Genomic DNA, 15,087 nt, shown 5'->3' on the forward strand with positions numbered 1-15,087 from the left:
TGTCTTGTGCTTTATTTTTAGGATAATGACAACTTTTTTGATACCTATGACGTTGAACTTATAAAAAAGAACGGGCAAAGCCTGGGAATAACAATTGTTGGATATGCTGGCACATGTGATATCGGTGAGTTGTACAGGATTTAGGAAAATGGTGGACAAGGGCTTCTCAAAACCCTTTATTGACCACAGGGAAAATTAATAGCTCCTACCTGTGCTAGGATATAGGAACATGAAATTCACTAGAATCACAGATCAGCATCTCGTATTTCGTGGCAGTTTGTGAAAGGGAAGTGTTACTGTTTCAGGGTTTTTATTTTTTTTTCCTTTGTTTTTATTTCCTTGTTCTCATTGGGAGTTGGAATTAATAATCAAACTGCAAGCACGACAAAGGACAGCTTTTCTGATTTCCATGTCTCCCTTTTCTTTTTTTTTTTTTTTAAAGAAAAATCCTTTTTCATTAAGATTTAAAGTACTAAATTCTTTAGCTGTAAGATGATTGAAGTCCTGATCAAAGTCCTTAAGCACTTACTTTACTTTTAGCTTAGTTAGTCCTATTGAAATCAAACGCAGCATGGATTTAAATGATTGCAGTTTAAAGCCTGGGTAAGCACAAGGATGAATCCATGGAGGAGGTGGCCTTTTGTGAGCCATTTCAAGGAAAAAATGTGAGGTCAGTGTACAGGTGGTTGTGTCAGTGCTGGGTTCTTTTTCCACCAGAGATCCTCAGATTTGTGTCAGGCTGTGGGAGTGGTGACGTGCAGATGGTGGTGGTTTGCAGAATCATCACTTTATGGGCAGAAGGAATTGTGTGAAAAAGGCTGGAATTGAAAAATCTTAATAAGAAAATAAGCAAATTAAGTTAATGAAGTGACTTGTTTCTCTTCCCCCCCCCCCCCAACAGAACCTTCAGGGATTTTTGTGAAAAATATAATACCTGGTAGTGCTGCTGACCACAATGGCCAAATTCATGTTCATGACAAAATTGTTGCTGTAAGTAAAATACTGTGCTTATATATTGCTGTAGAACTAATACATTTCATATCTCAGTTAAAAGAACAACATAGTAAAGACTTTCTAAAATTAATTAAACCTCCTCTGCTCTGCAGAAGAAATAATTTGGTGGTTCATGTTTGTTTAGGTAGACTTGTGACAGAAATGAGCTTTGGCTTGCTGTGGTTAAAGTATTATTTTATATTCAAAGAAGTAGTAAATAGTAGTTAACTCTGAAAGAGGCAAGCATTTGGATTAAAGTGTTTCAGAGTGGAGAATCTTGGCTTTTGGCCTGCAGTAAAGATGAGCAGCATTAACTTCTACTTGAATTGAATGTGATTCAAGGATTGTTAAGATTCTGCAAGATGTGGCACATTGTTTGTGTTCCTTAATGGCTGTGTAGTGTGGATACAATCAAAATGTTAATGGTCACAATTTAGGTTTTAAAAGCCCAAGCTTTATGTGTAGAAAAATGGAAAATCCATTGAATAGCAGTGAATTGAATAATAGCCAATTTTGCATTCACAGCACAAGCAGGAATGAATTCCACAGTCTTTTTGTTTTAAGAGATAATATTTATAGAGATATGATTTTAAATTACTTCTAAAATGTGTGCCATGCCAGACCTTCCAAAGTCAGCTTCTCCTCTGTGGGAGCAAAAATTAATATAATCTTTTATCTGCAGGAAAGGCCCTATTGATGCATGATCTGACAGTGAGGTGAACAGAGTATTTTGGGTGTAAATTAAAATATCTGATAATGTAAGAATTGGGCTGTTTATGGTAGATTATAGAAACAGTTGTTTGTAGAGGCTTGTGTGGGGTGTGTTAGAAATCCATGAGAAAACCAGCAGTGATAGTGAACTGAACAGAGTTCTAAGTTGGATACTCTGCTTGGAACCTTCATCCACAGTCTTTAAAAAGCTGGTTTTGGTAAGCAAAAAAAAAAAAAATTAAGGAAAAATCTGTGCATATTTGTATCAGATTAGTAAATTCTGTTTTGTGGTTGTCCCCATGAAAACAGAAAAGAAGAAATTACTGTTGTGCTTCCTTTTGAAATGCATTTTGGAAATAAATTCTCATCAGTGAAATGTAACAGATTTAATGAGATTGTTTTGCAAATATTGCTGTCTTGGGAGAGTAACCCTGTAATTCCTGTACTAAATCACGTGGCTGTTGCTTACAGCCTATGGTACTCCACAACACAGCCTAAGAATGCAGCACAGTTACTGTAATTTGCTACAATTTTCTTGTTTTAGGTTGATGGAGTCAACATACAGGATTTTACCAACCACGAAGTGGTAGAGGCACTGCGAAACACGGGACAGACTGTACGTCTGACCTTGCTTAGAAGGAAACCTTCCTTTACTATCTCTTCAGAAACACCTTCAGATAGAGGTAATTCTTTCTTTCCAGCAACTGATTTTATTTTTCACTCAATTTACAGTTACCTCATTTAACAGTTTAGGAGTGGATACCACATGATCCTCAGTTTTTTAAGGGTGCACTTTTTAAAATACTTAAAGGAGGAATGGCAAGAAGCTAAAATGAGAGATTTAGGAAAATTCAATGCAAAACTCCTGTGTAGCCACCCCACCAAATAAAAAGAAGGACTTAGTGAGGTGGTGTTACTACTTCCTGTATTTTGCAGAGTATGATTTGGGGTTTTTTTCATGTTTTCACAACACAGCCAACTCTTCCAATCTTTGTGTCCCCTGGAGCTGTAGGGACTCAAATTAGTGTGGCCACTAAGAATGAGGGAAAATAAGAATAATCTTCACAATGGAAAGCAGCAGAGTCTGCATCAAGCAGGTAGATAGGATATCTTAGAGTGCCTCTTCTGAGTCTGGTTAAAGGCTACCATCTTTAATCCATTTTCAACACTGATGGCCTGTCATGGCTTACTCCAGCTTTTGCTGAAGTAGAGCTCTACCTCTTGGATCTGATCAGCTCTCTCACCCCACCCTGTCCCCAGATTGTGGCACTGTCCACAGGTCTGCTCAGTGGATTCTGAGATATCTTAAGGCCTGTAAATTCTCTGGATCTTCTTCCTTGCATAAAATATGCCCTTTTCTAGTCAGCAGTGATCACCTTTGTTAGGGAGGGTACAGTTTTTTAAGGGTACAGTCAGTGCAGGTGCAGCTCTTCCAGTACTCAGGAATTACTTTCATTAACTCTGAAAGCCTCCAGCTCAGTGATTCCTCTTTGTGGTCCTGGTCCTGCACTGATGACCTGAGGTGTCCTGCCTGCAGTTTGCTCCTGAGAGAGAATTTATCATCCTCCTCTGCTGCCAGGGCCCTGCACCAGCCTGCTGGGTGAGCAGCATCAGGAGATGGGACTCCAGGGAATTCATATTTATTTCCTGATCAGTGTTTCCTCAGTCATACCCATTTTCACGGTTGGACTCAATAACCTTAGAGATCTTTTCCTGCCTTAATGATTCTGTGAGATTCTTGCCCTCACACATCTTAGACTCCTGTATTTTGGTAATATTCTTCTGGTTTCCTGTACCACATCTCTGAGCATGCTGCAGTTTCCTCTCTTGGCACTGCAGTAGCTTCATCAGAACTCGTGTCTTGGGTGTAAAGACCCAGTAGCTGGAGTTCAGAAAAGGCATTTTTGTAACAAAAGGCACTCAGACACAGGGACAGGTCACAAAGGCATGGGCTGCTCTGGGTTTTAGCTGACTTTGGAACCAAGGCTGAAGGTCTTTCCAGAATCTTCAATTCCCCCACAGATTTCTGGGCTCCTCTACAGGAACTTCTGGGTGAATTTATACAGCTTGTGTTAAAGTCAGCATAAATTATCCTTATGCCTTGTCGTTTCTAAGATATGTAGATGTAATAGAGGATTCTAAATTACGGCTGTCAATGAATAGCAATTTTGCTGTGATTGTTGAAGATCTGTCAGTATTAAAGACAACCTGGAAACGAGAGAAATGTAGCAGTTCTTATATTCCATTCTGCTTTACTTTTCTGTCCAAGCCTTGTAACCAGACATCCTTTGTTGTGACTTTTGCATGTTCCCAGAAAGAGGAAGCCAGAACAGAGGTGGATGAGTAGCTGAGAGTGGAGGTTCTCAGAGCATTGTTTTGCTATGACAGAAAGCAAAAGCTGGAAAAGAGCAACACTTTGTCTGTCCTGTGTCACTTACCCAGTTTTTGGTTTTTTTTACTGTGGGACTTCTATGCATATTTTACTCCCACAGAAATACGATGTATGAGATTTCACCTTGGAACAGAATTTAATGGCCAGGTTTAAATTCCAAAGATAGGTGCTTATTTTGGATGTGGTGATGGGCACTTCATTATAATGGTGCTAAAGTAAATACTGCTAATTTAAGGCTCTGACTAAACTCTGGAAATGCTTTTAGAAGTTTAATGTGAAAGGTATGTTTTATAAAATGCGTATTACTTCCCTTTAAGCCTGGTTGTGTGAAATTCTTATTAAATTGTGTTTCCTGGGGAGGTATTAAATGCTAACTCTGGCCAGGCAAAGCCATGCTTAAGCAGTTCTGGTACAAAGGCAGTGGGGTTTGGGCTGCAGTGTGCATGAGGCCTGAAACTCTGTGCTAGCAGAGTGCAGGCAATGAATTTAACAGCTGCCTCTGCGAGCCTGCAGCCTGGGCAGAACTGCTCCATCCTGCCTTGCAGGGGTACTCAAAACCCAGAGGGACAATGCTGGGAGTCAGGAGCTTGAGAGATGTCTGGGGAAAAAGAGCCCCAGCAGTAGTGCAGGTAGAGGGTTAGGAACACAGTGCACACCCTTGCATGGTAACTTCGTGAGAGCAGGAGGAAGCTACAACAAAAAAAGATTCCAGTTTTGAAGAAGCTGACAGTTTTGACCAGAAAAGATGATTTTTACAATACGTTTGTGGTTTCTTCTTTATGCTTGCTAATTAGAAATGAAAAACTGCCTGGAAGCGCAGGCAGAAGGACAGGCTAAATATGCTGAAAAGTTGTTGCTAATGAAAGCTGTCCCTGGGAAGTGTTTTCATTTCTGAGGCCTTGCACATTATGGAAGACATGGTACATATGTCAGGTCATGAGGAATTCAGCTGCATGAGAGACTAGGAAGAAATTTCCTATTAGCTGCCATGTGGAAAAAGCTGTTTGGGGAAAAAGGAACATTGTAAATGAATTGAGTGATGCCACTGGAATTGAATATATTCAATCCAAATCCCTTCAGCCCAACATTTCCACAGTTCTACGGAAGTTACAAGAAGGGACTTCAAAGTGTATTTGAAATAAAGAAAGGGGGAAACTTCAGATGGAGACATGCATCAGCACCTGCTCTGAGCAACTTTTAGATTTTGGTACTGTGTTTTGGAAGTGACAAAAAAATCTGTATTCAGCCAGCTGAACACAGATTACAGTTGCTGAACTGAACTTTGAGCTTGACCCTGAGATTCATTACTCCTGGTGAACCTTAAAATCTATATTTGGCTGCACAGGGGATTACAGGTGCTTAGGTCCTGTGTGTTCACACTGTTGTAACTCTGTAATAGCAGAAAAAGAGACTCAGGAATTTCTGTCCCTCTGTTTTTATGCAAATGGAAGGAGCAGAAGAATGCACTGGTGTTCTGGTTTTGATACAGTTGAGAAGTAAAGACAGTGATCAGCCTGTGCTTGATAATATATTGCACATTAGAAACTTTTATTTGCAGTGAAGTTAAAAAACCCTAATTAGCAGTTGATAATTTTAGGACAATTTGTCTTCCTGTTATTTTTTAAGGAGATAATTTATTTCAGAGACAACTGTGGGCTGTATTTACAAACCCAAGTTTTTAATCTTGATGGGGTGTGGTTTTGGTAGCAGAAAATAGCTATCAGGATTGCTGGAATTCTCAGATATCGGTGTCTGCTTGAGCCTGTAGGTTGAAAATCCTCTGGATATTTCCAAGATTTCTCAGTGCAGATCAGACAGAATTTGCTTGTCTGGCATGGCTGAAAGTGAGCTGGAGAGATACAGGGGTGGGCTGTGTTGTCGTAGAAGCGAACTTCAGTCTTTGCTTTTATTGAGTGGAAAACTTCAAAGTTATGAAAGTGTGTAATGAGGATTGTATTGCAGAGCTTTATCTTTGCAGTCTGCGAAGGTGCTGAAAGCAGAGGCAGCTTGACAATGCCATTTGTGCAGGCTTTTTGCTCCTAGGTGGGCTCTGAGCTCCTCATGGTGTCTTCACAATTCCCTCCCCACCCCGAGGTATTTTACTCTCTGTGTGCAAAACGTGAGCTTGTGCTTTACACTCCGAATTTCAGGAGAACGCAGCAGCAACGCGGGGTGATCTGTGCCTTGTCTAGACATCTGACAAACTACTGCAGTCATTCAGGGGGGAAAAATAAACCCCAGTTTTTTGGTAATTCAGCCCCCAGATGCTGCTGCTGTCGCTGCTGGATGGAATTTGCTGTAGAGCTTGATTCTTACCAGTTACACATTGCTCCAGCTTGGAACTTTATATGTGAGCTGAGCTTCTGGCTGAGGTCAAACGCAGGGCAGCCAGTCATTTTCTGCTGTCTAGCTCTGTCAAATTGTCTTACAGGACTGTAACCAACTGCCTTGGTTGCATAAGTAAGAAAGCTGAAAAGATATAAATGTCAAGATAGCCAAGTTCCCACGGAAGACTGGTTTAGAACTGGAGCTTATATTAAAGCTCATGTTACTTACTGGCCTAATTAAAGTAGACAAGGCTTTATACCTGCCAAATGTATAAATAAAGTCTGTGCCTGCGTTGTGCTGACACAGCCCCTCGATAACAGCAATATCTTGTCAGGTGTTCTCCTTCTGAAGGGGGCTCATTTGGGTGGGAGATGATGTTTCCCTGGAGTGGGAAGCGTTTTAACGGCAACAAATGATGAAGTCGTGTGAAATTTGTTTTGCAGCCTGAAAGAATGATTTATTTACAGTAGTGCATGGTACAGAACTCACATCTCATCACCAAGCATCACCTCTTCTGCCTCTCAGCTGAATAAATCACACTTTTACAGGAGCTGACATTTTGCATTGTTTTCCTAAGAAAGACATTTTTGATTTGTGCTGTTTGATAGACTCAGCTTAATGCACTTCCCTTTTGGGGATTATTCCCTCTAATCTTTTATTTACACTGAATTTTTATTGGAGTATTTAGAAATAAATGTACTTCTGAATGTACAGTATGCTTGTAAATTTAATATTCACTTTCATATTTAGGAAGAGTCCTACTCCCTCCAGCACATGAGATGAAATCCAAGTGGGAAAACCTGCTGGGACCAGAATATGAAGTTATGGTATGTGTTATTTCAATAAACTACATTCATGAATGTTATTTCTTTAAATTACAGATCTGTGAGCTTAGCATTACAGGCTGTTTATAGAACAGTTCAGTGTTTGGAACAGATCAGTAACATCAGATTTTCTTTCCTGTAACGTCGGGGCTGAAATGTATGTTATAATGAGTTGGGGGATTTGCTGCCCTTTTATTTTATTCTGTTTATATAGATACCGTTGTAATACAAATACGAGACAGGAACAGTGATTTAAGGAAATCAGCTGTCCTGTTAAATCTGCATCACAGCAGCCACTTAAAATATATGGCATTTTTATTATTTCATTCATGATCTATTTGTTTTATTGGGCACCAAATTAAAAAAAAGGCTCAGGACAGAACTTCTGTGTTGAGAAGAATCTTACCATTCTATCTGAAGAATGAAAGAATGATTCTCAAACATGCTGGGAAAATACAAAGTAATTCTCACTAGTGTAACTTTGTGGTGCCAGTGTCTAGTAAATATTTCTTCATATTAAATAATTACTTAGCAAAAGATTGTTTTGATGAATTGTCACAAAGAGTTGATGGAAACTGTAATTCACTTGTGCTTTTCATTGCTGGGTAAGCCAGCGAATACAGATAAAAGACTCTGGACAGCGTTCTTCCTGAAGCCTTAAAAAATTCCACCACCACCAAGAAAATGCCCTGTTTGTCTTTGCAATGCTTGCCCAGTTGATTTAGAGACACTTATTTTTACTACTTGGAGTAGCCGTGGTTCCAGTCACTCGCTGGGAGATTTAAAGTAGCTTTAGGAATTGCCTTGAGAAATTCACTTCCCTTCTTTCCATTAGCACTCCTTTAAGATCTGAAGCTCGTGTGAGATTATGTACATGATGCAATAAATCTGTTTGGCTGCCCACTTCAGTTGCTTGGTATTCCCACCCTTATATTTCCAGGGGCTGATATTACCTCCCTGAGCACTATCACACTTCCCACAGAGGATGAAATCCTGCTTAGTTGGTGAATCCAACCATCCCCAATCCTTCTTCAGCCGCCGCCGGTGAAATGTCAGCAGTGAAAATGTTAATGATGGGGCCTCTTGAATAATAGAAGGGAACTCTCCTGGCCATCCCATTTTGAAAGTCATTTTTTGGTTCTGGTTGCCTGTGCCTCCCTCCTGTGTTCAGTAGCAATGTCCAGTTGGAGTCCAGCCTGTGACGCCCCAGTCCCTGTGTCACACCATCCTCACTCAGCCCTAGAACTCACCCCAAAGGTGCCTACAGGACTCTCAGGAGTATTTATCTTCAAAGGAAACAGCTGTTTGAAGGGAAGGGTTGGTGGCCCTGATGGTTTCTGTGCTGCTGGTCCTTTTTTGTGCCAGTGGTAGGAGCTGAGATCCCGAGCAGGGACTGTGTGGTGTCAGGCTGAGGAGTTACCAGTGATAAATCCATTTAGTTGCATGGATGGACATGAAATGGGTTCCATTTGTCAGGAAAAACACCCTGAGAACTGGAAAACAACATGCTGGAAGCCCTGTTTAAAATTAATCCAAAATAAAAGTGTAATATTTATTAAACTAGAAGTTTCCAAAGAAAAGTTACCTGATTTTTTTGCAAGACTTTTTTTTTCAGACCTCCTAAGTGTAGCTTTCCTTTAAACATTCAAGTTCAGTGTCCCAAATTCCAACCCTGGGCTGTAGATTGGAACTAAATGATCTTTAAGGTCTCTTCCAACCCAAACCATTCTATGATTTTGTCTTAATTACATTTAAAATTGGGGTAAATAACCTTCTAAGGTTACAGATAAATCTGTCATGTTAAGGAGGGACAGTACAAGAAAATTGTTGGTGAACATAGTAATTTTTATTAATCTTAAAAAAATACACTGAAAGACACTAAAAAAAGACTTTCTGTCCCTGGTTTAAATAACTTTCCATTTCCATTTGGTAATTAAAGTTATGTATTTCAAGCCATGTTAGCAACAGAAGTTGGAGGGTTAGTCTGGATGGGAGATGGCTGCACCATAGCCCGAGGTAACAACTTAAGCTGTCATACTTTCAAATTCTGATTGGCAAGTCCGTGTGGGTATTTGTGTCAAACATAATGGCATTTTGTGCTTACACAGGATTACTGAACTTGACTAAAATTGGCATTTGGGCTCCGGGAATAGGATAATATTGGAGTCTGTTAATAGTGCATAATCACCACATTCCTACTTGTAAATGTTCTGTGCCTGAAAGATTTTTCTAACATTTGTTTAAAATTATTTTGCAGCAATGTGACATTGTTTAAGTACGGTTTATTTTGCTCATGAGTTGGTTTTTTTTGCCAGAATTTCATCGTTCTGGTAAAGTCTTTATTGTCCCACTGTTGAAAAATGTTCTGATGTCCAATTTTTAGGTTGTGAATCTGGATATGCCCTTCAAAGACGATTCAGAGCTCCAGAAGTACTCAAAGGTAAGGCTTACATGGTGGTTTCCTATGTGGTAAATGTTGGCAGAGTAATCCTGGGAGGGCATGACACAATTCCAGATGTGTTTCAGGAATTCAGTGGTTTTGTGGCTCTCTATTTTCCAAAAAAAGGCTGCCAATATTCTGCTTATCTCTTGGACTGATCCAATACCTTTTCATAGCACAGGCAAATGAACCTTTTAACAGTTCATTACCAAACCCCCAGACAACAAAAAACCACCCTCAAGCTATGCACATAAACCCTAAATTTTGGGGTACTTAATTGCACAGAATGGAGCAGAGGTTGAAACTCTGCTGAACAACTTTTTTGTCCCACAAAGGATTTTGCTGTAGTGATCCTGGCTCAGGGAAAGGGATATGTAATTCGTTTAAATTGTCAGATCTTAAATTAATTTCACTTCCAAGAGATTTTCAAGATACCTATGTTAATATTGTGGAGAAGAGGTTTTTAGAGGTGATGCATTTATGTATTTGTGGGGACACCTCAGTGGGGAAGGGCCATAAAGTCATGATCAGACATGGCTGTGAAGGAATGCTGTGGATCAGTAGATCCTTTTATTTGAATATCCAGAATAATTTGGGAAACAGGATAGTCAGTGTTTGAACTCCAGTAATAAAAAGCCAGAAGATGTTCAGACTGAATGAGCAGCTCCTGCAGATCATCTCTTCTCCCCACGTTGCCATGATTTCTTCTGCCTAGTCTGGATAGTGTATCACTTTTATTCTACTTTTCCTAACATTAGCAGACTTAAGGCACTGAGGGTTGGAGCTTCCCCTTGAGAAAAATTCAAAATTAGGCAGTCCCAGTGGGAAAAGGCTGACACAAAATCAGTGATTTCCCCTTGCAGAAAAAAGGACTTCAGTTTTAGTAACTACTTACAGAGGACACTTCATGGATATTTTTTCTACCTTGAAATAGTGGAGTTCCCAAAGGAGTAAGACAGCTGATCTTGTGGTGAGATTTTAGGGCAATTATGGAATTAATTTTATTCCTTTATTTATTTATTTTTGTTTGTTTGTTTGTTTGTTTGTTTTTTGTTTTGCTCCAACCCCGAGGAAATGGGGTTGGAACTGGATGACGTTTAAGGTCCCTTCCAACCCAAACCATTCTGTGATTTGTTGACCACTCACCTTTTGGATGGTACTTCTCTCTGTATTTTTCCCATTATGTTTAATTATTTGAGAATACAGTTCACATTGCCTTTTCCCCCAAAGAGCAGGCTGGTTGTTTTTATTTGTGCAAACAGTTTGTAAAGAGAAGTTATAAACAGTTGTGCTGTAACACAGGTGTGGTCACTGTGAACATTTAATCATCTTACTCTGGGTTTGGTTCAGTTTGGTGAGCTACTGAATCCTAAATCTGTTTTTATCGTGGTAGATAAAGATTTATACTTAAATATCCACTTATATTTATCTTCTGGCAGCTGTTACCCATCCACACTCTGAGATTAGGAGTTGAGCTGGACACTTTTGATGGACATCATTATATATCATCCATTGCTTCAGATAGCCCAGCTGCAACCCTTGGACTTCTGCAACTGGAGGATGAACTTCTGGAGGTAAAAAAATAAAATAGAACCCCCACAAAAATAAAAATTATGTATTTCCTGTTTGTTTGGTGTTCTTAAAATGCTTCTCTTAATTCTAGCTTGGCTGCTGTGTGTGCAGTAGAATTATTCCAGAGTTAGCTGTGGAAGCAGAGTTGGGCTTTGGAATTCACATTAATTTTCTTCACTGTTCTCTTCCACATTTATGGACAAAATGTCAAATTTTTGTAACCTCTCAATGACTTCATGGGTATTTCTTCTGAAATGTTTTAACATGAATATCAAGAGTTACAAGGGCAGAGATAATATTTGCATTGAATTATTTGTGGCTCAGTCTTTTGCACAATTTGGCTTTAGCTTTTGTGGTAAATAATCTTTCTGAATATTTGTCACCCCTAAAACATTTACAACAGTCTTAGGAACAGTGGTTTCAGTTACACAATAAAACTTTTTTGTTGAGTGTTGAAAGATGTTTGTGTGTATGAGCAAATACATCAGTTTGTTTAAATGTGTATGAAGAGGTATTGGGGCAGCTTTGGAGTCATCAGAGTCACATTAGACCTATTTTCTCAGGAAAAATAATTATTTGATAAAATTAAAATAATTCCTATTTTGTGTGTGTACATGTATCCATTGATATCTCAGCCTGCAAGTGAAAAGACATTTATTTATTATTGCATGCTTATTCCTTGTGGAATATTTTGATATTTGAACCTTTTTTTAGTGGATGCAAAGAACATTTAATGGAAACAGAATTAGGCCTTCTGAAAGATTGATTTGTTAGGTGTACAGCTATTTTGCTTTTACTTCACCCTCTAACATCAAAAATTCATACTGATATCACTATGACCTAAAACATTTTCTTATTGCTTAATGGAGGAAATCTTGATTCCTGAAGGAAGGGATTAATGGAATGCTGGAAGTGTCATTTAAATTGCTTGGCCACTAAACAAAAATTACATAAAAAGCAATAATGCTGTGCTGTAGAGTAACTTAGGAAACTTTAATTGTGTATATTTAACAGTTTTATGTATTACTCTGTATTCAAAATTAAGTTCACAGGTATGTCCAGACCTAGTGAGTGTAAATTTTTTTGCTACTCTCTAGTTGGGAAAAAGCCCCCAACAAAATAAAAATGTGCTCTGGGGCTAAAGCTGTAAGTGCCAGGTTTAGCCCAGACTGTATTTTTGCAGCCAAGTTATAAATCCCCTTAAATAAAGGTTTGCAGTGGAAAAAGTGACAGCCCCATTCCCCAAACAAGCAGCCTTACCTGGGCCTGATACATTTGGGATTGAAACATGATCAGCAAGGATTTATTTTTTTTTTTTTCAATATATAGTGAGGTTGAATGTTGATTATTTTTAATGATGTGTTTGAATTATGACAGACAGCACGATACCCCTCCCTTGCCCTTCATTTCTGCTAATTCCACTGTGTTCTTTTTGAGGAGTAAATTGCTTTTTTGTGCCCTTTTGTTGTACAATTTCCCTGCTATTTGAGAGCTGGCTGGCTGATGTGCTGAATGAGTGGGTGTAGGGCACCTTGCCTGCTCAGAGGCTGATTTCTTGATTTCTGGCAGCTGCAGGAGGAGAAATGGGAGTCCCCAGGTCTGCTGGGGGGTGCACAGTAGCTCTTCCCCATCCATCATGGGATGCTGAGAAGTGCTGGGAGTTTTCCACCACGCTGCCACTCTCCAAGCATTAAAAAATCCTTACGCGTAGATCCTTCTGCTTAAATAATTAACTAATGGCTGAGGCTGATAGCTCAGCACTTGCTGTAATTCTTGCAGAAAAAGCCCAGAGCAGTTTGTCTTACCATGCTGGAGGCCAGTTCCACTACTCTCAATTTTCCTGCTTGGCTGGGATGTGTGGTGTGAGAGGAACTCTGTGTTTCCCAGCAGTACAAAGAACATTTACCCTGCAAAAAGCACAAAGCAGGGGGGAAAAGTAAAAGTGATCAGGAAACAAATGTTGGCTAAAGTGGGATTGTAAAGCTGAATCCCTCTAATCAGCAAGATCTGGGAGGCTTATGGAAAGGTTCTGCCTTAAGTGCACACATACAAAGGTGCGTCCATGTCTGGCGAATGTTTCCATGCTCTGTTTTCTAGGATCAGATGTGGGTTCCTTTGCACTGTGGGCATGGAGGGAAGTACTGAAGGTAATCCTCAGTCATCCCCACTTTTTGTGCCTTGGTTCCTGCTCTGGAGTGACTTGGATGAGGTGCTGGATTCCCAAACCAGTGGCTGCACTCCAGCAGTGTGGACATTTGGTCGTGAGAGAGGCTTGAGGCAGCCTAAAAGGAATCCCTGGAACACTCCAGGTGTTGGGATTGAGTCCACAGCACTAATTGGGTTAAACCTCTGCTCTTTTGGGGCTGCAGTGCTGGTTAGCACAGGTCATTTATGACATCTGCTGACATTCTGCTGTCCTCCTATTTAGGGACACCCCTGTGGTGCAAAGAGAGGAACCCTCAGGATATAAAGGTTATAAAATAGGTAAAAGAGGATGAATCACTCCTTTTTTTCCTGCAGTAGAATCACAGAGTGACAGAATGGTTTGGGTTGGAGGGGACATCAAAGCCCATCCAGTCCAACCCCTGCCATGGCAGGGACACCTTCCACTACCCCAGGTTGCTCCAAGCCCCATCCAGCCTGGCCTTGGACACTTCCAGGGATGGGACAGCTACAAAAAAATAACAATTCTATATCTATCTATCTATCTATCTATCTATCTATCTATCTATCTATCTATATATTTTTTTTTCTGTTTCAAAGTCTGTGGTTTAGAACATCCATTAACAATGTTCTGTTATCACTCACAATCTTGAGTTTATGGTATGGTAAGCTTTGACCCTTGTTGGGACTTTCTGGTTAATTGCTTACTGTAATTGGTTTCTTTGTTACTGTACAAAGGTTCTTGCCTGTTTTCTGTAGCAGCTATTTTAGTTTCAGCCACGTTGTTACATTTTAAACTGGCAAAGTCAGAAATCACAGACTTATTAAGGTTGGAAAACACCTCTAAGGTCATTGAGCCAAACTTTTAAACTAGTTGTGATAGTTCTGACTTGAGTCTTTTGATCAGAGCTCAGAACCTGTGCTTGCTTAAAATATTGTGGGGAAATTTACATTTTTTATCTTTTTTAATTCAAGCACATAATCCTAACGCTGAAAAAAGATCCCCAACAAAGAAACAGGTGAGAAAGAAATAAGAATTCTAGGAAATGTTTAGGCTTGGAAAAGTGGGGAGCAGAAAAGAACTTAGAGGAAGCTAAAGAGACATGATGGAGCAGTAGTCACAAGATCTTGGAGATGAAGTTTCACAATAATGTATATGTTCTTCAGAAGTGTATGTTAACAAAACTGTGCAAGCTGTGCCAGAATCCTCAGGTAAAATCAGACTTTCACACTGAGGTGGGGAAAAATGCATGCCAAAAAAAATTAAAAATAAAAAAAAATCAAATAATCTGGTGGATATCCTTGAATTCTCTTTGTGTGGATGCATGTTCCCACTCTGCAGGTAAACGGGGTGCAGCTGTATGGAAAATCCCGACGTGAGGCTGTCACCTTCCTCAAGGAAGTGCCACCCCCTTTCACCCTGGTGTGCTGCCGGCGGCTCTTTGGTGACGGCACCGAGTCTTTTGTGGACGAGCCCCCCATGGCAGTTCCCCCTCCAGAGCAGAAGGTAACACTTCTCCTGTCACCCACTTGTGCAAAAGGACAGTAACTTTTTGGGAAAGTCATTGTATTTCTGGGTTTACACCGGTTGGTCACTTCATTGTCCTGGGAGGTAAGGTAGGTAAATCACCGTGCTGCTTTGCTGACTGTTCATCCCATTCATC

General features: G+C 39.9%; 1 protein-coding gene across 3 annotated transcripts in view; it reads left to right on the plus strand.

The window, feature by feature from the left end:
• Positions 1-15,087, plus strand: part of PATJ (PATJ crumbs cell polarity complex component) — a 134,091-nt gene that overhangs the window by 16,164 nt on the left and 102,840 nt on the right. For all 3 annotated transcript variants that reach the window (XM_058843045.1, XM_058843044.1, XM_058843043.1), the window contains exons 9-15: positions 22-124; positions 902-990; positions 2,249-2,387; positions 7,175-7,251; positions 9,632-9,688; positions 11,128-11,262; positions 14,766-14,930. In XM_058843045.1, coding sequence (XP_058699028.1) covers positions 22-124; positions 902-990; positions 2,249-2,387; positions 7,175-7,251; positions 9,632-9,688; positions 11,128-11,262; positions 14,766-14,930 — 765 coding nt within the window. The remainder of the gene's footprint in view (positions 1-21; positions 125-901; positions 991-2,248; positions 2,388-7,174; positions 7,252-9,631; positions 9,689-11,127; positions 11,263-14,765; positions 14,931-15,087) is intronic.

Source organism: Poecile atricapillus, chromosome 7 (genome assembly GCF_030490865.1).
Source record: "Poecile atricapillus isolate bPoeAtr1 chromosome 7, bPoeAtr1.hap1, whole genome shotgun sequence".
Taxonomy (NCBI): Eukaryota; Metazoa; Chordata; class Aves; order Passeriformes; family Paridae; genus Poecile; species Poecile atricapillus.